Source organism: Pseudochaenichthys georgianus, chromosome 19, assembly GCF_902827115.2.
Source record: "Pseudochaenichthys georgianus chromosome 19, fPseGeo1.2, whole genome shotgun sequence".
Lineage (NCBI taxonomy): Eukaryota > Metazoa > Chordata > Actinopteri > Perciformes > Channichthyidae > Pseudochaenichthys > Pseudochaenichthys georgianus.
Window position 1 is genome coordinate 157,325 of NC_047521.1, and position 22,362 is coordinate 179,686.

General features: G+C 42.1%; 1 protein-coding gene across 1 annotated transcript in view; it reads right to left on the reverse strand.

Annotated features, from left to right (window-relative positions):
- The window catches only part of LOC117464329 (1-phosphatidylinositol 4,5-bisphosphate phosphodiesterase delta-3-A-like), a 65,339-nt gene that overhangs the window by 37,768 nt on the left and 5,209 nt on the right, over positions 1–22,362 (reverse strand). The window contains exons 2-3 of the mRNA XM_034106697.2: positions 746–801; positions 549–660 (exon numbers count right to left, since the gene is read on the reverse strand). Of these exons, the coding sequence (XP_033962588.1) occupies positions 549–660; positions 746–801 (168 nt within the window). The remainder of the gene's footprint in view (positions 1–548; positions 661–745; positions 802–22,362) is intronic.

The window sequence follows — 22,362 nt, forward strand, 5'->3', positions numbered from 1 at the left end:
ATTTGAGTTGTCATTAAACCAAAAAATCAAGAAAGAAGGTGTAAAGGCCAAACACACACACACACACACACACACACACACACACACACACACACACACACACACACACACACACACACACACACACACACACACACACACACACACACACACACACACACACACACACACACACACACACACACACACACACACACACACACACACACACACACACACACACACACACACACACACACACACACACACACACACACACACACACACATCACCTTCACACAGTTCCTCTTGAGACACAATAATGTCCCCACCTGCACCTGGAAACACACTCAGTGGAGTTGCTAAAACCAAAGCGTAATCCTAATATGAAACCTCCTAGATATACATGCTCTATACATGTTTTCTATACCTATTAATCAGTGGTTGTCATGAGGATGTCCAATTCTTCTATTTCAAAGTATCCTGTTAAAGGCCTTCCTAATTTGTGGTTCTTTATTGTTGCCGTGACTGAGATGGTGAATGCAGCTGATAGTGAGTCACACACTCACAGGACTGCTGCTCCTTGGCCCAGCTGGTGGTCTTATGGGACTGACACCAGATCGTGACCCCGTCCTCCAGCAGCTTCAGAGTGCGACGCTTCTGCCAGCGAGGCGAGCGGACCTTGACATTTAATAAATACATCCATTAAATCTCAATGACTGATAACTAACAACAAAATAAACTAGTCATTTCTAACAACCTTTACCTTTATCATGCTGGAGCCCTGCATCATCCGCTTCACGTCTTCATCTTCCTGCACTCCTGCAAAGCAAACAGACCAAAAGGATGGTTCAGGAAGATAGATGTCATGGAAACGTGATCTATTGTGTAAACGATGTAAGTATGGCCAGAATATAACTCAGTAGCACTTATAGAAGGCGGGGTGAGGAGAAGGGAGGATGAAAAGTGAGGAGAGGGAAGGGAGGATGAAAAGAACATGGAAGAGTAGAGCAGAGTCACAATTAGAAGTTAGTGAATATATTTATACACATCTGTAGGACCACAGAGGTTCATATGGGAGGTCTGTAATTCTGACATTCTGCTGAGAGCAGCAGCTGGGTGCCAAGGTATGGACAGAGAGATCAGGAAATACAGGAGGACTCGGCAAAGGAAAAAGAAGACAAGATGAAAACTGAAAGAAAGACAAAGTTGAAGAGTTACAGCAGAGTTTGTAGGCGTTTACAGAGATAAAGAGTGATGTGCCTTTCATCTGAATGTGGCTGTATTTCAGCCACAACATATTTTGTCATACATGCATTTGTTAATTTCAGTGTTATATATAAAGGTGTATGATTTCTGTACGAATATCCTGTTAATGACGACTGCTAATCTCTTTGGTAGATAGGACATCACTGAAGGCCTTACTCCAGAGTGACTGAGTGTTCACGTATATGTCACGACAAGCCAGTATGAACCCAAGAGCCCGACTCGACAAACAAAGTACAAAAGAAAGTCTTTACTAAAAAAAACGCACTATGTGCACAACAAAAAACACTCTTACGAGGAAAAGGTTACCGAAGTAGTTCCAAAAAATGCAAAGGATCAAATAAATTCCAAACTCGGTTCTTAGCTCTTGGCAGAAAGACATGGACTTGACGCTGGCTGTCTGGCACATGGGACGAAACGAACTGGCAACAAGACAAGAGAGACAGGGGGTGTTTCTCAATCGCGAGTACGCTTACTTGGTAGCACATGTCTGCCGGGCATCTTGCTTCAGAAGCGAGGCAAGAATACTTCCTGGCATTCGGAAAACAAAGAGTGGAACAGGCTAGCTAGTGTGCAGGTGTGCGTCATATGAGAGGCACTGCCTTACATTTTCCGCCACAGATTTGGGGAAATTGGTCCGTGCGCAAAGCATTGTGGGGATTTTAAGACCGCGGAGTCTACACATGTGCAGCCTTGAAATTTCTCCGCACGAAGTACGCCGGGCTCGGTAGATTTCCAAGTATGCTGGAGATTGGAACAGTACTTCGGCGGCACTCGATGACGTAGTATGCTTGAAATAGTGGCTCTGCAGTAGGGATGCCAGCGATTATTCGATTATTCGACTATTCGTTACAGTCTCCATAATCGAATATTATTTTTAAAAATCGATTTTATTTATATATTTTTTTTTTATTATTTATATATATTTTTTTATTATTTATGTTTTTTTTTTTTTTTTTCTGGCTTAGTTTCAACCAAAATATATATATAAATTTATATATGCTAATAATAGTAATAGTATTAATAATTGTAAATGGCCATTGGTCACACCACCAGTTTGTTTTACTGTAAACTTGGAGGAAGCCTGCGTGCAGAGCAGACTGCTGCTGCAGCACGCAACACACCGCCCCCCACCCGGCAGCCGGCAGGTAAAAAGAGTTCCTCCTTGTGGAACTACTTCGAACATACAAGTCCAAAGGAAGTTAAATGCAAGCTCTGCGAAAAGACGTTGGTCTATCACACCTCAACCTCAACAATGCGTTCGCATTTGAGTGCGAAGCACGCCAAAGAGGTTACAGAGAAATAATCGATTATTATTCGCCAGGGCTGCCGAATAATCGATTTTGATCATGGTCAGTTTCTGGCAACCCTACTCTGCAGCAGCTTTACTCATGATTGAGAAACACCCAGGGTCTATATATAGGCAGGCTAAGGGGCAGGGTCGACAATCACAGTGGAGGGAAAACACACAAAGGGAGGAAGTGAGGTGAAGGAACAAGAAGGAAAGGTTACTACAAAATAAAACAGGATACAAGACTGAACTAAATACATTAGCTTAACAGATTTTAGGAGACACAACAGTATCTTATCTATTTTACGTGCATTGCTAATAAATGTCTTCTACTTCTTTAAAAAAACAAATGCTTATTTGGGACTTCAGGTAGCAGTTGAAAAACATGGATTTAATACCTGTCAAATGTAATACTGAGGCTAATAATCACATTATTGGTTAAAACCTTCCATAACTGACTGTGAAGGTTTTTACAGTTGTTTTCTTTGACTATTACAGCACTGTATGAATGTGATGATACTGTTGAGCGGAGGAAAGCGTATAAAGCCATACTGACACGGTGGTACCTTCCAGAGGCTTGATCATTGATATTGTCTAGTTTTCTTCGTGGAGAAGCAGATCCTTTTGTGCAGATGCAGGGTGGTATGACATTTGAAGATAACAACTGAAAGGTAAACTCCTCCATCGTGAGCTCTGTCTTCAACATGTCTTGTATACCTCAGACGTCAGCAGGATCAAGACGGGTTTTCTTTGTCCGTTTAATCCAGCTGCTGTTAAATCTTCTCTGACCTGGTCATGTTAACCCTCATCCAGAACTTGACTGATTTTGCCTTATTTTTTCACTAGCAGCACAATATAGTGCGGGGAATATTAGTATGTTGGCTGTATTTGATTTGATTTGCAGAGAGTAGCTCAGCAGGAGTGAATACTGTATGATGTTAAAGGTCTCGTGATAAACGCAGTTTGACCCGTTAATTGGTATGAATCAGATATAAGCAGATATATATGATTTGCCGACGACATCCAGCTTCTCATCTCCACCAAGTCCATCTCCGCTGCTACCCTCTCCATCCTGACAAACTGCATCACTGAAATCAAATCCTGCCTCCAACTCAACTTCCTCAAACTCAACTGCGATAAATCTGAGATAATAATCATTGGACCTCACCACACCTATCCATAACTTCACCCTCAATATAGACGGCTTCCCAGTTCAAACCTCCCCTCACATCTGGAACCTACGCATCCTATTTGACCAAACCCTCTCCTACAACAAATACATCAAACAGATCACCAAGACAGCCCTCTTCCACCTCAAAAACATCGCCCGTCTACGTCCATCCCTCTCCCCCACTGCTGCAGAAACCCTCATCCACGCCTTGATCACCTCCCGTCTGGACTATTGCAACAGCCTCCTCTATGGTTCACCTGCAAAAATCCTCAACAAACTTCAATACATCCAGAACTCCGCCGCCCGTCTACCCACACCCGAATCCGTGAACACATCACCCCGTCCTCATCAAGCTCCACTGGCTCCCCATCCCCCAGAGAATTCAGTACAAAATCCTCCTGATGACGTACAAAGCCCTCCATAACCTGGCCCCATCCTACCTGACTGACCTCCTCCACAGACACACTCCCACTCGCTCCCTCCGCTCTGCTGCTGCCAACCTCCTGTCCCTCCCCACCCCGACCAACCTCAAGTCCTGGGGCGGCAGAGCCTTCTCCGTTGCTGCACCCACCCTCTGGAACTCACTACCCCAATTCATCAGAGATTCTTCCTCCCTCACAGCATTCAAAACATCACTCAAAACCAGGGACGTGCACAGGTACGGGCTAATGTTGCCCGGGCAACGGCCCTTTTGCCATTTTTGCCTGACCTGCCCCTCTGGAGAGAGCCAGAGTTTTTTTGTTTTATATTGTGGCCGAATCAACATGATAAGCCCACAATTAGTATTGTAGCGTCAGGCTGCGGGAAACACACCTTGTCCGCGCTGTCATCTGCCCTCAGCCACGTGACTTTGTTTACAATCTGACAGCTGGAAGCAAAGGAAAGCCCTCCGAGTCCAACCTCATATGGCTATGGTGATCACACCAAACGCCTGCCCTGGCTCCTGCCCGTTAGAGTATAGGGGACAAACCAGGGGACTTCACTTCCTCTTGACACCGTCGGTTACTTACAAAAAAACCACCTAAATATACTTGTTATTGTGCTTCTGTCATTCTGTGTCTTTTACTCCGCTCCGTAAACTCCCTCACCCTCGCTCTCTTTTCTTGATCGCCCTCTCACGGAGAACACTTCACTGTCGCGCTTTATTGTAGGATTTCTGCCATGTCTCCACTTTAGCTTGACCATCTCTGTTATTAAGTTATGGAATTCTAAATAAATAAGTAATTAGATACCTTACTATTACTACGCTCATAAAGAATGATAAGAATAATGCGTATTGAACTGGTTTAATTAATTAGTGAGTTTATTTAAGGTAATTATAGAAGCCCTATGTTATCAGCAGGGGCGGCGTTATAGCAACTCCAACAATTGTCCTAACAACCCCATTGTTTTGTTATGAAAATGTATCTATATTTATACACATTCTCACGGCTCGGGAGCTACAACTACAACAAAATGAACATATTTTACCGTGATTAAATTGTAATACACGTTTCTAAATTATGCCGAAGTAACAACATACTGATACCGGTTAGTAAAAACCATGAATTAATGCTTTGACAAGTCTGCAGACAGACGGCAGAGAAAAACACTTTTAAAATGCTTGTTTTCTAAATGAAGATCGGGTCGACCAGGCTAAACTAACGTTGTATATAGGCCTACTCCGTCCACACTCACAACAACGGCCTACAGACATAAATAAACCAGCGACTGTATTCGCCATGACACAGGCAGTCTGTGGTTTGTACTTGTTTAACTTGTGTCCAGTTTCTGAACAGATATGAAGAGATGTGAGCTCTGTGTGCTAAGAGCTAACGGCTGATGTTTTCTGGTTGAACGTCAGTGGCAGGCTGAGATCCTCACCACTGCTGTGTGTGTGTGTGTGTGTGTGTGTGTGTGTGTGTGTGTGTGTGTGTGTGTGTGTGTGTGTGTGTGTGTGTGTGTGTGCGTGCGTGCGTGCGTGTGTGTGCGTGCGTGTGCGTGTGTGTGTGCGTGCGTGCGTGTGTGTGCGCAGGGCTCGACATTAAGGATGGCCCGATGGCCCGGGGCCATCTAGCATTTCGCTCGGGCAATGACCTGCTGGTTGCCCGATCGGGCAATCTATTATGCCAGTATCATGCAGCTCGCGGATCCAGTAATGAGTGACCCGACAGTAAAACTAAACACATCTATAACTAGTTTAGGTAGTTTGAGAAGTAATTAAAATAGCTACGTGTGATATTCTAACCTGAAGTGTGTGTTTTGTTCCGCTCACCGCTGCAGGTGATCATGCAGAGCTGCGTGTCGACTCGTCAGCAGCAGCTGATCTCTCTCTCCGTCAGATTAGACTTCACTCGCGTTTATGTCCATATCGATCAGATCCAGCTAGTTCTAGCTAATGATATGACTACCTGCTTATTAAAAGACACCTAAACAATAAGTGTCGCTATGCAACTGGGTGAGGCCACAAAGTATAGCGCAGCATTATGCATTTGTTTACATGCCCACCGGAACCCTGAGGCATTACCAACAGATCAACGCACAATCAACCCATACAGGACATCTCTTTCTCCGCATTAAGTGTTAGACATTAGAGTTGACTATTCTTGTCTGTCACATAAGTGGCGCAACTGAATACTACCCAGACAATGAATCGAATGCAACCACATTTTCGCGGGAATTTCAGTTTGTTACGGATTCTGATGCTGAATACATAATGATCAAATAATTTAAAGTCAGAGTGTATTACAATGTTTCTTAGTCCACCAAAGCAAGGTGAACAACCTGGAAAGAAGAGAAAGACTGAGCTGCAGCCCCCCCCCCCGAAAAAAGAGAATCAAAGTCATAGGTATGTGCCCAATAATATTTTCTTCAAAGTAAATATTCAATATTTTTTCTTCAAAAGTAAATATTTTCTTCATAAGTAAATATGGGCATAACATGTTTTAATAGATACTTTTTTTATGGTGGTCCAGAGACAGGAATATAATTTCACATTTGTTATGATATAAATGATTTTTTATGGTGGTCCAGAGACAGGGATTATAATTTGACATTTTGTATGTGTTTGCAGATGTGCTCATCAAGCACCTGGAGAAAAGATTCCAAGATCTCCAGAAAGGGAGTGTCCCTTCAAAATGTTCCATCTTCAACCCCAGTCAGTGGCCCTCTGACAGACAGAGGGCCATTGAGTCGTTGAATCAGCAAACACAAACAAGAAGAAGTGAAATTAAGAATACAATTGAAATTGTACAATATAATATTGTGGTGGTTCATCTTATAATTCTAGAGAATGCACCAGACAGCATCTAAGACCTGCAGGTCCCCCAAACCTTTCGTGAGTCATTTCGTCCGCGCACATTTTTCAGGGCCATCTCTATTGGACTCAGGGCCATCTGTAAATTAGCTTAGATGGCCCACAGGGCCATCTCCCAAAATCCTTAATGTCATGCCCTGGTGCGCGTGCGTGTGTGCGTGCGTGTATGTGTGTGTGTGTGTGTGTGATGAGGTTAAATGCCACAGCATGCCAGTTGAAACAGTGAACGATCGCAATAGCGTACTTGTAGGCTGTAATGGTATTATACACAGATATTGTAGGAGCACAGAAACAGTGTTCAAATTCTGCTTTTACAAACTTATTTTGGTTGTGCTTACCTTGCAAAGTAATGTTATACGTGTCAAAGGAATGTTTTTAATGTAAATATTAAGGATAATATTGTAGCGTGTCCAAGTATAGTTATTTCAGTTATCAGATGTGCACAGTTTTAGTACATTTGTAAAGTTATTTAGGCAATGTTGTTGGTGGGACTTAGGGAGAGACCACCCCTTCCAGGGGGGTATACTACGAAGCAGGATTTTCGCTTAGCGGCTAAATTCAGGGAAAACTCCGGCTTTCCGGTCCTACGAAGCTGGTTCTCTTTTTAGCAGGCTAGATCTCCATGGTAACTTATGCTTAGCTGCTAACCTGGTCGGGACCAGGTTAGGTTTAGGGCTGCAACAACTAATCGACTTAATCGATTAAAATCGACGACCAAATTAGTTGCCAACTAATTTGGTCGTCGATTCGTTGGTGACGTCATCACGTGTGTTTTACGCGCGGACGTAATCACATTTTTTTACGCGGTAACGTCATCACCGGTGTTTTACGCGCTTACATGTAGATATTAATATACTGGAGTTTGATACGCGGAATAGCCCGCTAAAAAACCGAGAGAGAACAAGAAGCGTAATGGCAACATCTAAATCGAAAACCTCAAAAGTGTGGGATCATTTCATACTTGACAATGTGAAAAAGGTTGTTAAGTGCAACATTTGCAAAGGCGATCTAGCCTGGCATGGGAGCACTTCATCAATGATGGAACATCTAAAAAGAAAGCATGTCGGAGTTCTGGAAGATGACTCCACTCGGTAAGTCAACTAACCTAGCTAGCTAGCAGTAGCTAGCCAATGTTTAAATTGCATGTCCTTGAACACAACTTTAGCTTTGATCACAAACCAGCAGGTAAGACGTATTTATATATATATATATATATATATATATATGGCTCTGTAAACGGAAGTTGTCTTCTTGCTCTTTCCTGGCTGCTAGTTCAGTGAGTTTGAAGTAGAAAAGATCGCTTTTGCCAGTTATGTGCTGAATTAGCACCGAGCTAACGCTACATTAGCAGTTAGCACGTCTTACAATAGCGGAGTTTCTTCCCGTTAAGTGGGTAACTATGCATCATTAATAGGTTGTTAAATATTTAGAAGCCCTGAGATGCTGTTTCTTGCAAGATGTTGCGTCTGCCCCGCCCCCGGCAGTCTCACAATAATAAGAGCGCTGTTAGGAGAGATGACAGGCAGGAGGCAGCGGGGGCTAACTATTTGTACACGTTGTATGGTTGCAATCAGTATAGAGCTGGAGATGTAATTGATCGAGTGCACAAGAGAACACCGGATAATTGGGAAAACATGTAATGTGTGTCCAAATGGGATGTGTAGAAGTTGTTGTTACGTCGCCGGGTGGTGCTGGTGCACTAGCTACAGTGGCCTGCAAAGGACACACTTCAATCATATGAGAATGATCTACAGGATGCTTTTGATTTAACTTACTAACGATTTCCGGATTTGTTTTATCTCGTGATTTGACTTTTGCTAATTAAAGTGATAGGCATAACAAAGCTCAACTTAATTTAATGTGAAATCAAATGTTATTGATTGTATATGTATGTTTTTAGAAACTAATGTTACTCTTGCCTGACAATAAAAGATGTATTTTTATATCAAATGCAGGCCAAAGAGGAGCTGTGCCAGTCCCACTGCCATGGATCAGTATCTTCAAAGGAAAAGGCCTGTATCTCTCCAACAAGCCACTGCGCTAACAAACTCAATCCTGACCATGCTGGTCAAGGATATGAGACCAATGTCGATGGTTGATGGTGAAGGGTTTCGTGAAATGATCAGCCAGTTTAACCCTGAATACATCCTTCCATCCAGAACCCACTTTACTCACCTGATGGAAAAGAAATATGAAGCAACCTTACTGAAGGTACAACAAGTGTTTATCACTCACTCACATTCACTCACTTTCTCACTCCCACAGGCACGCATAGACCCATAGAATATAATTTTCATTTGTATTTATTAATTGAAAAGTAGACTTCATGAATAAGAAATAAAATCACTGATACATAATTGTATTTAAATTAAAGTATAAAGTGTCCCAAACATCTTAAACTGATTCTATGTTAGATGTTTACTGTATACACTGTATGCGCTTACATTTTTTAACTAAGATCACATCTGATGTCTTCTAAGGTAAAGGAGACCATTAAGGGAGTCAAAAGCGCCCTCACACTGACCGCTGATGTCTGGACTAGTCGTGCAACAGAGGCATATCTTGGCGTGTCCTGCCATTTCATCAGTGAAGATTGGGAAATGAAGACGTTGAATCTTGCCACCATGCCTCTTGAGGAGAGGCATTCTGGTGTGAACATCATGACATGGCTGGAGGAGGTGATCGCTAAATATGACATCTTGCCTACCAAAATAAAAGCAGTAGTTCACGACAATGGGTCCAATATTGTGGCAGCAATGCGAATGCTGGAGGAAAAACACGGCTGGGCCTCTGTGCGCTGCAGTGGGCACACACTCCAGCTCATAGTTAACAATGCCCTCAAAGAGCCCAGCATCAGCAGAGCTGTAGGGGCTGCAAGACACTTGGTTGAACACTTCAGGAGAAGCGAGCTGGCAAATACAAAACTGAAGGTGAAACAGCAGCAAATGAACACACCACAGCATAAACTGATCCAGGATGTCAGTACAAGATAGAACAGTACATACTACATGGTAGAGAGACTCCTGGAACAGCGCTGGCCAGTTACTGCAACTCTATCCGATCCTGAGGTAACTCCAAGGGGCAAACAGTACTTTGACTTGAAGCCAGATCAATGGGTGCTGCTTGAAGAGCTGACACAAGGGATGCTGCCTTTTCAATGTGCTACCGTTTACCTAAGTGGACAGGAGTAAACCCGTTTTGAGACGGGCGCAGGAAAAGCATTTTTGGCAAGTGCAGAAAAAGGGATAAACGAAAGATGGGGGTGTCTGAACACCATCTCAGCAGAGAAAGAAAACCCGATTGTTCTTTCAGCTTCCCTTGACCCAAGATTCAGAAAGCTGAAGTTTATGGGAGCTGAAGATGGCACACGGGTGCAAGGGTCAATTGAAGTCCTTGCAATCAAAGAGGTAAGGGGGTCTGAGATGCAAGGCTGTGAGCAAGTTCATCAGCAGAGAGTCAGTGTTCCAGGCAGAGGGGACAAATCAGCACTGGATGACCTCCTTCAATCTGACACAGACAGTCTGAGTGAAGAAGAGGATGAATCTCACGAGGACCAAAAGCTCCAAATGGCAAGGAGCGAAGTTCAGATGTACTTCGCAGAGCCAGCCATTCACAAAAAAGATGACCCTCTGAGATGGTGGAGGGAAAATAAGGGGCGTTACCCTGTATTGTCAAAGCTTGCAAGATCTTTCCTTTGCATTCCTGCAACATCAATCCCGTCTGAGCGGATCTTCTCTGTGGCGGGGAATATCTGCTCTCAGAAGAGAGCAAGCCTCTCCCGAGATCATGTGGAGATGCTGACTTTCCTCCATTTCAACCCAGAATAATCTAGCCTTGATGCAAGAGTGTTCATCCCTTTTAAGTTGAGATAGTTCATTTATTTGATTAAGGGAAACTGCTGTAGTTTTTATTTTATATTGCTGCTGTCCTTGGTTTAAAAATGTTGACGGACAGATTTTTTATTTATCTTTTATATATTTCAGCAGAAAGTTTAATAAATATGTATTTTTTCATCAAGTATTTGTCTATTTTGTCTTCATTGTTAATTTCCACATGCCTAAAACAATCTCAAACCTAAATTTAAAAGATGATGGCTAAATAAGAGCATTTGAGAAATTGCGCAAGTAATAGTCCGAATAATCGATTAGTTGTTTCAGTAATCGATAGATTAATCGATTATCAAATTAGTCGTTTGTTGCAGCCCTAGTTAGGTTGCAGGCTAAGAGCTCAACTCAGTGAAAACACTGCCTGCTGACCAATCAGAGCTCAGTGTGCGGAGTTTAAAGCGATCAAGTCATATTACAGGAGAAAGGAAATACAGAAAAGCTGCCGTTGCAGGAAAGACGGCCGGCAAAAATCACCGACTGTGTGAACGTGAACATTAATAGAATATCACCTCCATCTTCAGAGCCATCTAGCTATTATAACATTAGCGTTAAGAAAGCTTAACTAAATAGCTGCCACAACATAAGTACACTGAGTGCAGACGTCGATGTGTCCCATTATCATTCATATCACATCATAATGTATCATATATCTCCTTATCAGCTGAGCCGTATCTGGCCGTGCAGCACTCACAGTGTCATAGACTGGATGCAGAAGTATTATTTTAAGCAACACATTAAGTTGACGAAACACTCGAGACAAATGTAATGAAAGTCAGATGGTGTTTTAGACGGGGCAGTGATATCATAAACCTGTTAATGTACGCATTCAAACACTTGTTCTGTTACCAGCTGTATTCACTTTGCAGCTGCAGCTCTGTGGCTTTTATCCTGGATAAAGTGTTTAAGTCACGGATGTTTAAAGTTTAACTTCTTAAACATCCACGTGTGCGTTTTCCGGTGTGTGTGTAGGGAGTACGAGACGAGTTGTGTTCGAGTGTGGGGAAAATTCATAATGAGTGTTATAGCCTACTATTGATTGGTTCTGCAAGGCGTGGCTGTGGCCGTCAATACCAGAAAATAAAGAGAACGTTTTCGACATTGAAGGCTTGAGTGATCTTGAATAGCGGTGAACGCTACAATATGAACAGGCTCGTGCTTGGCCCACTGGTATTGTTTGTTTATTTATTTGGAAAATTAACTAGCAACGCCGTGCTGTCATATAGTAACTGCAAAGCTACTGCAGCAAACACATCCTGGCGCCGCCCATGGTTATCAGTAGCCTATGTCTGCACAGCAGTAACAACGGTAAAACTACATTAAAACAGAATTGTCCCCATTGTTTCTTTAATAGTTACTAACATTAGATATTTTACTGAGATATGGACCACAAATAACGAATTTAGCAGTTGGACATAAAAGTCAACAGAGTGTCACTTGCAATGACAGTGTTGTGTTTTTATTTTATGAGTTTATGTTAGAATTTTCAAAAGGCCCTTTTTCCAGTTTAGAGATAGCCCCTCCAAATGTCTGTGCACGTCCCTGCTCAAAACCCACCTGTGCAACACTGCATTCAACCACTGACCACCATCCCCCCCATGTTCTGTTTTGTTTATCTCTTTTTGTATTTTTCTTTGTTTTGTTTTTTGGTTGTTTTTTTCATTCCCTGTCAAAGCGTCTTTGAGTTTCCTGAAAAGCGCTATACAAGTCTCATGTATCACTATTATTAAATCATAAATATATATTTCAAGTCTCTTCAACAGCTTTGGTCAATCACAAAAAAACTGAAATGTGTTTTGTGTGCTTTTGTCAAAAGCACACAAAACACATTTCAGTTTTTGGTAAATGTTTTTATCTGGAGCAGAATAGAGGTTGAATTGTTTTAAACACACTCGTAAAGTTGCACACATAAATGTCATCTATTTTCATGGAATAGTTCGCATTTTAGCTAAATCCATGTATTAGCTTTTTTTGATGAGTGTTAAAAAAATATCCTCATGTTTGTGGTGTTTTTTGCAATAACCTTGGCTTAGCAGAACAAAATAAAGGCATTAGGGTTTATAATAAATGCTTGCCATTATTGGTTTGAAAACAAAAACAACAATCTGATCAATGGCCATGGAGTAGTGGTAGTGAGCAGAATGTTAGGAATTTGTCTTATCTCTAGTTTCCTGAGAGGAGTTGCTTAAAATGTGCTGTGTGAGGCCCTTTGGATTTATCCGAACAATGTTTATATCTGTACTTTATATATGTCCACACCACATCACTGAGGACCTGACATGGACTCTTCACATTACCGCCATCGACAGCGGCTCTTAGGGCTGCACGATATATCGTGTCGTGACGATAATCGCGATATGCGCACGCAGGACGTGACGTTTTTTAAAATATTTCTTGCGATATTAAGTAGGCAAATTAACTCAAACACGTCATGTTACAATTATTTTGCTGCTTGCTACAAAAGGAAAACTTGCACGGCTCTCATGTCAGGGGTACTTGAATGAGTGACATGCAGGCTCTGCATGCACAGCAAACCACCATCACAATCAAATCTCCAAAGCAGATTAAAGGTAAAAACACTGAATAAAGTAGTTTCATGTGTTTCTCCAGGGCAGTTCGGTGCTGCTAACAGAGCTAGCTCAGCTTGGTGCTCTGATAACTTAAGATCCAGATGTCCGTGACTAAAATCCTTCATCCGGTTAAATATAGTTTTTAAATTGTATAGCATTAAAGTTCAAGAAAGGAGAGGATTCCTGTATGTTTTCATATCGCAATATATATCGCAGGGGGGGGGGGAAATCGCAATGTCAGTTTTTTTCAATATCGTGCAAACCTAGCGGCTCTTCTTCCTCCGCAGGCTGAGGAGGTTCAATATGGACTCCAGGATACTCTGCAACTTCTACAGGTGCACCATAGAGAGTATCCTGACTGGCTGCATCACGGCCTGGTACGGCAGCTGCACCGCCCTCAATCGTAAGGCTTTACAGAGGGTGGTGAAAACTGCACAGCACATCAACAGGACGGAGCTGCCCTCCATGGAGGACCTATACTCCCAGCGGCTCAGGAAGAAATCCCTTATATTATAAATAGATTATAAAAGACCCCCATCACCCCAGCCACAAACTGTTCTGTCAGGCAGTACCGCAGTATCCGGACTAAAACCACCAGATTCAGAGACAGTTTCATAACACAGGCAATAAGACTGCTAAACATCTGAACTGCTGAAACAACATCTAACTAAACAGCATCCATAACATTCATCTGCTACTTAGTAATTATTTCTCTATTTCTCTAATATATCATTCCAATAACTTGCATATAGACTCTTATTGCACTATTTCACTTTTTTAAACAATTTTTCTTTTTGTATTTACTATTTACTTACACTATATTTTTCTCTTTAGCTGTGTTATTGTGTTACACTGTTGGAGAAGCCTGTGACCTAAGATTTTCATCGGCATAACTACACTGTAGCTATGTTCGTAGGACAAAAGAAACTTTGAACCTTGAGGGATAGGATTTGTTCACAGTGTGAGAAAAAGTTTTTAGAGAGTACTTGTCCATGGACAAGTGAGTTTGGCACTTTACTTGTCCGAATACATTTTTCACTCGTCCAGAATGGACAAAAATTGGGGCCACTGGAATCTTCTTCTTCGTCATCGTATTTTACATTTTAAGTGAGTGGTAAGATTTGACTGCATCACACATAGGGTTGGGTATCGTTTGGATTTTAACGATTCCGGTTCTGCTTTTTAATTCCGGTTATTTTTGGTTCTTGATTCCGGTTCTTTGAGAGGGTCAACATAAGTCAAACTGGGAGAAAAATGTATTTATGAAAACATTAAGTCAAATCTGTATTCCAAATCACTTCATACTGTTTCATTTCTTACGGTTATTGAATACAATTATATAAAAATAATCTCTGCATTGTTTAGTTAGTTCTAAGTGGTGCAGTTTGAGAATGTACAATTGGCCCAGTCTCCTCTGATGTTACACTGCAGCCTGCCTGTGAGACAGAGTCCAACCACACATGTCCAACACATAGGACATAACCTAATAATAATAATACATTATATTTATAGCCTATAGGCCTAGCGCTTTTCTACAGCTCAAAGACGCTTGCACGCTTACACATGTCCTGCAGTGCACATGCTGCAGCTGCTCTGCTCACTGTTTGTAAAGTAAAGTAAATAAATAGTATTTTCATTTCAATAATGTACTTTCTATACCCTGCTTCATAAACAATTCTGACATCCCTGTGCTCCTCCGAGTCTGGGGGTCCGGGGATGTGAGGACAGCGCGAGGACAGACAGGGAGGCTGCTTCACTTCATAAAGGAAATGGCGGTCAATATTAACAACATAGGAGCTAAAACGCTTAATAACCTTCATTACGTGTTAGAGAAAGAACATAAGAAAGTTTGAGAAAGATGAGGCTGTTAAACGGGCAGCGGATCCGCTGTGTGTAGAGAGAGAGAGACGCTGAGCTGCACCGTGCAGCGATCAGCTGATACGGAGAGAGAGAGAGAGAGCTGCGGTCCGCGGGGCTCTGCTCGCCTCCTGTCCTCACAACTCTTATTAATCCCGGTACCGGACAATTGTTATTTGTTCCTACTCGGAACAGAGTTTTGCTTCCCAACCCGGCCACCGTGCTACACTTCCCACCCCGCTCCGCCCCACCCCCGTCTAACTGTACAGAAAGTGGCGAGATGCATTTCCTTAGGAATCGACAAGCAGAACCGAAACTAACACTTCTGAACGAACAATGGCGGACACGTACAATTTGCGAATGAGTTCTGCCTTTTGTAAACTGAATGTATCAATAATTTGTCAATAAATCAGGCCGAAAAACGTCACTTGTCTGCCGGACAAGTCAATTGAAAGATCTACTTGTCCGATATTGTAAATAACACGTCCCGGACGGTGGGACGTGTACGTGCACTTCATAACAGAAGGTTCGTTTTAGCTGCAAAAAGGAATTTATAAAGTACTCTGTAACGTTGCCTTCAAGCACCTTCACAGATACTGCTGAGTCGGGTGCTGAGTGAAAATCAGAGTGATTTTTTTGTCCGACAGCCTGTGGCCGACGCACGGCCGATTCAACATGTTGTGCGGGACCAGGGTCGGGTTGTAACGGAATACATGTAACGGCGTTACGTAATCAGAATACAAAATTCAAGTAACTATTCAGCTCGCGTTACATTTGAAAAACGAGTAATCTGATTACAGTTACTTTCGTAAACCTGAAGTGAATACATTTTGGATTACTTATTGGAACTATTGGTGGAAAGATTTCCTCTCAACATGTAATATTAATTACTAGTAGGTACAGCCGATTCGAATCATCAGAGCCGCCGCAGATGGACCAAAAAAGCGTTTGAAAAAAAATCGCGGGTCCGCTCGCTCAGTGAAACGATAACAACGAAACATGGAGGAACAAAAGTCTGCGTTTAAATCGCGTGTGTGTGTGTATAGGTGTGTGTGGTTAAAACACATCAGCCTGCGGTCGCTCTTTAGCCTTACTAATGATTATTTCTGAAGGTACACACAGTGAAGGCGGTGCGTGAAAGGCGGTGCGTGAAAGGCGGTGCGTGAAAGGCACTGCGCAGCACGCTCGTCTTCTCAGAGGTGGAGTTAACCCTCCCGCTGCCTCCTGGTGCTGCAGAGAGGTCATGAAGTGAAGGAGGTGTTCCTTCTATAAAGCAGCTGTGGGCAGCAGATACCGTGAGAGTCACAGACATGAATTCATAGATCAAGGCAGACTGGTGCACACTCTCCTGTTTTGCCAATCCGGTGCTTAAACAAATATAGCTCTACACCCCTGGCCGAAATGTCCTTAAAATGAAGTCCGAGTTCGACATTTTAATTCATGTCCTGCCAACACTGGCAGGACAGAAGGCGACACGCCCGTTCTAAGCCGTGTCCCTCACTCCTCACATCCCAAGCTGCATCCCCAAAACGTGTATTATGTTGTTACATCGTTTCAGATGTGATGTTTCAGTGTGCTCTTGATACGCCATTAAAACAGTAAAAACACGTTCAGTTTCCTTTTGCTTTTTGTGTCCCCTGTTCAACAAAAAATACCCAGGAAAAAGAAAGTAATCCAAAAGTAATCTAAAAGTAATCTGATTACGTTACTTTTTTAAGGCACGTAACTGTAACTGTATTCGGATTACTTTCAGAGCCATGTAATCAGTAATCAGTAACTGATTACATTTACAAAGTAACCCTCCCAACCCTGTGCGGGACACACCAAATTGTGTTTGGGCGACAGGGCACGCTTCGTCGTCCGACTAACGAAAATGGCCGATTTCGGCCTGGTGTGTCAGGGCCTTAAGTCAGTTGAAAGCCGAAGTTGCAAAAACACCACGATCTTAAAATCCAATTATATCAGTTACATCAGAGTTGGGGGTGCGTGCAGCGTCTCGCAGCGGAGTGCTGCGGAGGAGGGAGGAGGGGGGGACTGCGAGTGGAGCCTCGCAGTTTTTCAGGTTGATATGTGAAGCTCATTAGCTAGCTAACATGTATCTTCCAAATGTTTAGCAAAATATTAGAAGTGAGGATACTAGACTAACGTTAGGTCTACTGTAATAGCCTCACTTTTAATATTTTGCTAAACATTAGCCAAGGTTGCCCAATTTGGGCACCTGGCTGGAGTGAGATTTTGATATCATGGGTTTAATTACACATGCGCACGAAATGACTGCTATCGTGTCAGCAGCGGGACCTTAGCATATATATAGGATATATATACAATATATACAAATACACAATATTGGACACAGACTATAAAGGGCACACAGTTTCATTCACATGTTTAATTCCACTGTTTTATTGTGTGCCTGTCGCGATAAACAATTAATTGACTTATCGTACAATAAATAAAAATGAACTCGATAAATTGCCATTTACATGAGGATGTACTTGAATTACTATTATATATTATCATTATGTCAGTGGTCTAAAATGGTCATACAACGGTGCCGACAATATTATCGTTTATCGCAATAATTTCCGGGAAAATGTATCCAACAAAATTAATTATCGTGAGAGGCCTATGCATGAAACACACACACACAAACAAATCTACAGACTCACTCCAAACTGCCAAATATATTAATTAACACACTCTCACTCTCATATACTCTTTGACTCTATGTTGGCCTAGTAGAACAATAAGCAGCAGACTTTTACTTTTTATCATTTCTACTGGATCTTAGATCTGCGCATGCGCAATACGGGTCGGCAGTGGCGACTCCAGAGTATTTGTGTTGGGTAATCTATGGTAGGGCTAACCCATACAGTGGTGGGGCTCAAGTCAGTATTTGCAATGCAATTACATACACGCTCCCCTTGACGCCACGCGTGAGGTTTAGATTATTTCCCTGTCTCAATCCAAATTGAACTGTATGAAATAAAAAGGCACATTTGTCTTGTAGTAAATAAAAAGGGCGACCTGGAGCCAATCCTGCAATTTCCCCACAAGTGAAAGAGTTGACATGCTGAAAAATCTTTTGATTTTTTGAAATACTAACATAAAGTACACATTCTGGTACTCTCTTTTGAGCTCGGTTTGGTTAGGCCTTATTAGGCCCGGCTCACTTTAATGCTGCGCTTCCATTACAGTTTAGGCGGAGCCGTGACGTCATCTTCAATGAGAGCCCCAGAAAAACAACACAGCCGTTAGCTCTTAGCACTCAGAGCTCACAGCTCTTCATATCTGTTCAGAAACTAGACAAAAGTTAAACAAGTACAAACCACAGACTGCCTGTGTCATGGTGAATACAGTCGCTGCTTTATTTATGTCTGTAGGCCGTTGTTGTGAGTGTGGACGGTCGGAGCATATATAACGTTAGCTTAGCCAAGCTCCATTTAGAAAACACGCATTTGAAAAGGTTTTTTTCGCCTGCCGTCTGTCTGCAGACTCGTCAAAGCATTAATTCATGGTTTTTACTAACCCGTATCAGTGTGTCGTTACTTCGGCATCATTTTGAAACATGTATTACAATTAAATCACGGTCAAATATGTTCATCTTGTTGTAGTTGTAGCCCCCTTGCCAGCGATTCTCTCTCTAGTTTAGCATACTCAGCCCGACTCAGCCTGGTTGTTCCTGGACCTAGAATAGGGGTGCAACAATTTATCGACTTAATCGATTAAAATCGATTACCAAATTAGTTGCCAACTAATTCAGTCGTCGATTCGTTGGTGACGTCATCACGTGTGTTTTACGCGCTGTTAAGCTCCAACGTTATTGGTCTTTGTATCGGTACTGGAGACATTTCAAAAATATATGTCATGTATTATTGCTACAAAAACATTATATCGCAGTCTTAGTGTCGCCAACTAGTTTCTAATATGCAAAAAGACAAACAAATGCGTCTATGATGTATTTTCGGTCAGACGAGATCTCTCTCCCCCGTCTGTGTGCGAGGGGGCGGGGCAGTTTACACACGCAGCTGCTACATGCAGCAACACACGGAGGAGATGGAGGAGAGAACGCGCTCCGAGGTTAAACTTTACCCGTCTCGATGTGGACAATGCTCGTTGCCAAAAGTGCAATAAGAGTTTAGCATATAAGGGCGGTAACACGAGCAATTTGTCTAAACATTTAGCAAAAGTGCTCCACATTCAGACGGAGAAATGCACCGGGTTCCACTGTCTTTCTAGCAGCTCTGTAGCCCCCTCCACGAGTAACGTTTCCACGTCAGGTGTTCTGTATGCTAGCAGCAACACACGGAGTTAACTCAATTATACAAACATGGATTAATGATGAGAGGTAACTGAGTTATTTATTTTGTTAAAGTTTCAGCTATTCTGTTTACAGTTCTGTTATCACATTATTTAATTCAATCTTTAAAACACTGTTGTTTCTTTTGATGTGAAATATTATTTATTTAATTTAAATAAAAAGCAATGTTAATTTTGTTCAAAATGTGTTTAGTTAATTTAATAATATATGTATTTTTGAATCAAGTATTCATCTTTATTGTCTTCATTGTTAGTTTCCACATGCCTAAAACAACCTCAAGCTACATCTAAAAGTTGATAAATAAGAGCGTTTGAGAAATTGTGCAAGGCATAATAGTCCGAATAGTCGATTAATCGTTTCATTAATCGATAGATTAATCGATTATCAAATTAGTCGTTTGTTGCAGCCCTACCCTAGATCCACGATTTTATGGGGCCAGAAAAACTGTGAATTAGGACCCGCCAGCCGGTACTAGGCCAAGAGGAAACGCAACCAAAAACAGGCCCCGCACGGCTCGGCACGCTTAAAGCGAGCTACCCGCTGCAGTGGAAACGCGCCATAAGTGAGGTGAGCAGGGCTGCGGCAGTGGGAAAAGTTCAGTGGGTGTGTGTTTGTTTTTGTGTCACGCAGAAACAGATTGACCTCCTTAAAGTGACCTTAAAGAATCTACAAATTCACATGTAACAAATATGTAGTGAAGTGAAAAGTACTGAAGTATTAAGTATTGGAGTATAAATACTTAAAGTATTCGGGGCAGGTTGCAGGTTCTACCTGGCTATGTGCCTTCAAATGTAGCCTTTAACATACAAGTTTAAAATGAAATGGACAACAGTATTCTGGAAAGAGTACAATCAAAAGATTCTACAACAACATTGAATTCACCTATGAACTTTATTTTCACAGTATAGTATAGCTCAATATAATAAATTGATCTCTACAAAGCTGTGTTTCTCCTTTCTATTTTGAACATTTGATTCTGTACCCATCCTTCGTGTATTACAAGATTGAGGCAGTATTTGATCACAGTTGCAAACACCCAGGACTATAGTGTCGGAATGAAAGCCACAGTAAAGAACAGAGCGATGCACAGGTAAGCCAGATTCAACCCTGTGACAGTCCACATTGGCCAGAGTGGTCTCCAACCTTCAAGGCAGCTCTAACTAATGAGCGATACTACATGTACACTGTAAACACTGTGTGAGGGTTACCAGGCTTTTCTCTGACATCTACACTCAGTGATGCTGCTGCTGCATGCATGCAGACGGGCCACACTATGGAGGGTTTTCATGCTGAGTGAAGGATCATATGTAAAACTGTTGGAGAGCAACATTTTACAAGCTGTGAAATGTTAGCAGTTTTAAACACATGGTTATGTTAGTTGAAACAAACATACTTGGTTAGCTTTTGAAAAGGATTGTGGTTTGGGTTCAAATAAATTGTCATGTTGAAAGTTACAATCAGTTAACATTGACTTTCAGTTTGAGACTGAATACGTGGTGGAAAGTTCTTATTTAACCCCTCCATCCACCACATCTTCACTTTGTAGCTCTTCATTCTCAGTCACTTCCTCCCACTTTACATCAACTTTAGTTCACCTGAGTTTTGATTTGTCTCCCTAAACATTACTAAATGAAATGAGTTTTGAGAGTACTATATTCAGTAGGGGTGTAACGGTATACGTACCCATACCGAAATTATTATATAATGACCGCGTCGCTGCACATTATCCCTTACATATGATTATATAGAGTCTTTATTCATTTGTTTTAAAGCAGGAGGCGCAAACGCTTGCCTCTGGGAGGGAGAAAAAGAGCCACAGCGGAGAATAAACAAAAGGGCAACCATGCAAGGGGAGTCTTCTTCCCTGCTTTTGTGGCTGACTACAGCACCACTTACAGGCCTGGCATATGTACTACAGCGTCTCCAGCGCTTTCGAGCGGCAATGGCCGGCCGTGGCCCAACCTCCCTGATAGGTGGAGAATTGACCACTAAGCGGAGCACCCCTTTTGTGACGTAGAAAATAATTCAAATCTGTATCAGTCTGTATCAGATCCGTTGCAGCCCCGTTTTTAGAGATTTGGGTATAGAGGAAAAAAGAGAGGGTTGTATTTTCTGACACTTGATGAGTTCCCTGACACACCGGGGACACATATTCATGTATAAAAGACGTACAACAAGAGTGCATTTGGCATGATAGGTTCCCTTTAAAACAATTGAATGTGTTTTTGTATCACAGAGCAGCCCCATGAGATGTGTGTCATGTTTCAGTTTGCAAACACTCCAAAACTCTAACCGTTTGGTTTTTCCTGAGGTCAAAACCACACTACACTACTCCACCTCACTCTGCAACAGTGTTCTGCAAATCAGAAGCTTACCATAGCGTTCTCTCTAAAGGTGGCTTTGACTTGTCTTATTTAGCTTTTTTACGTTATTTCCTTTGATTGTCTTTTTTTTTAAAGGTTTATCGTAAATGTTCTAATCATCTGTTATGTTGTGCTATTTAAAGAGCCTGTGACAGCATCCCAACAACTGTTGTGCAATGAAATATTGGGCTACTAGTAATCTCGAACCGTCAGTTTAAAAAAGAAAAAGCGATACCGTTCCGTTAAATATCAATAATTTCGAACATCGCGGGGAAATTCCTTCGACTCATTTTGAAGTTTTGGGGGAAGCCGGAAGTGACGTCAATGCGGGAACGCTTCACTGTGCGGCGAGAGAGCCAAACACG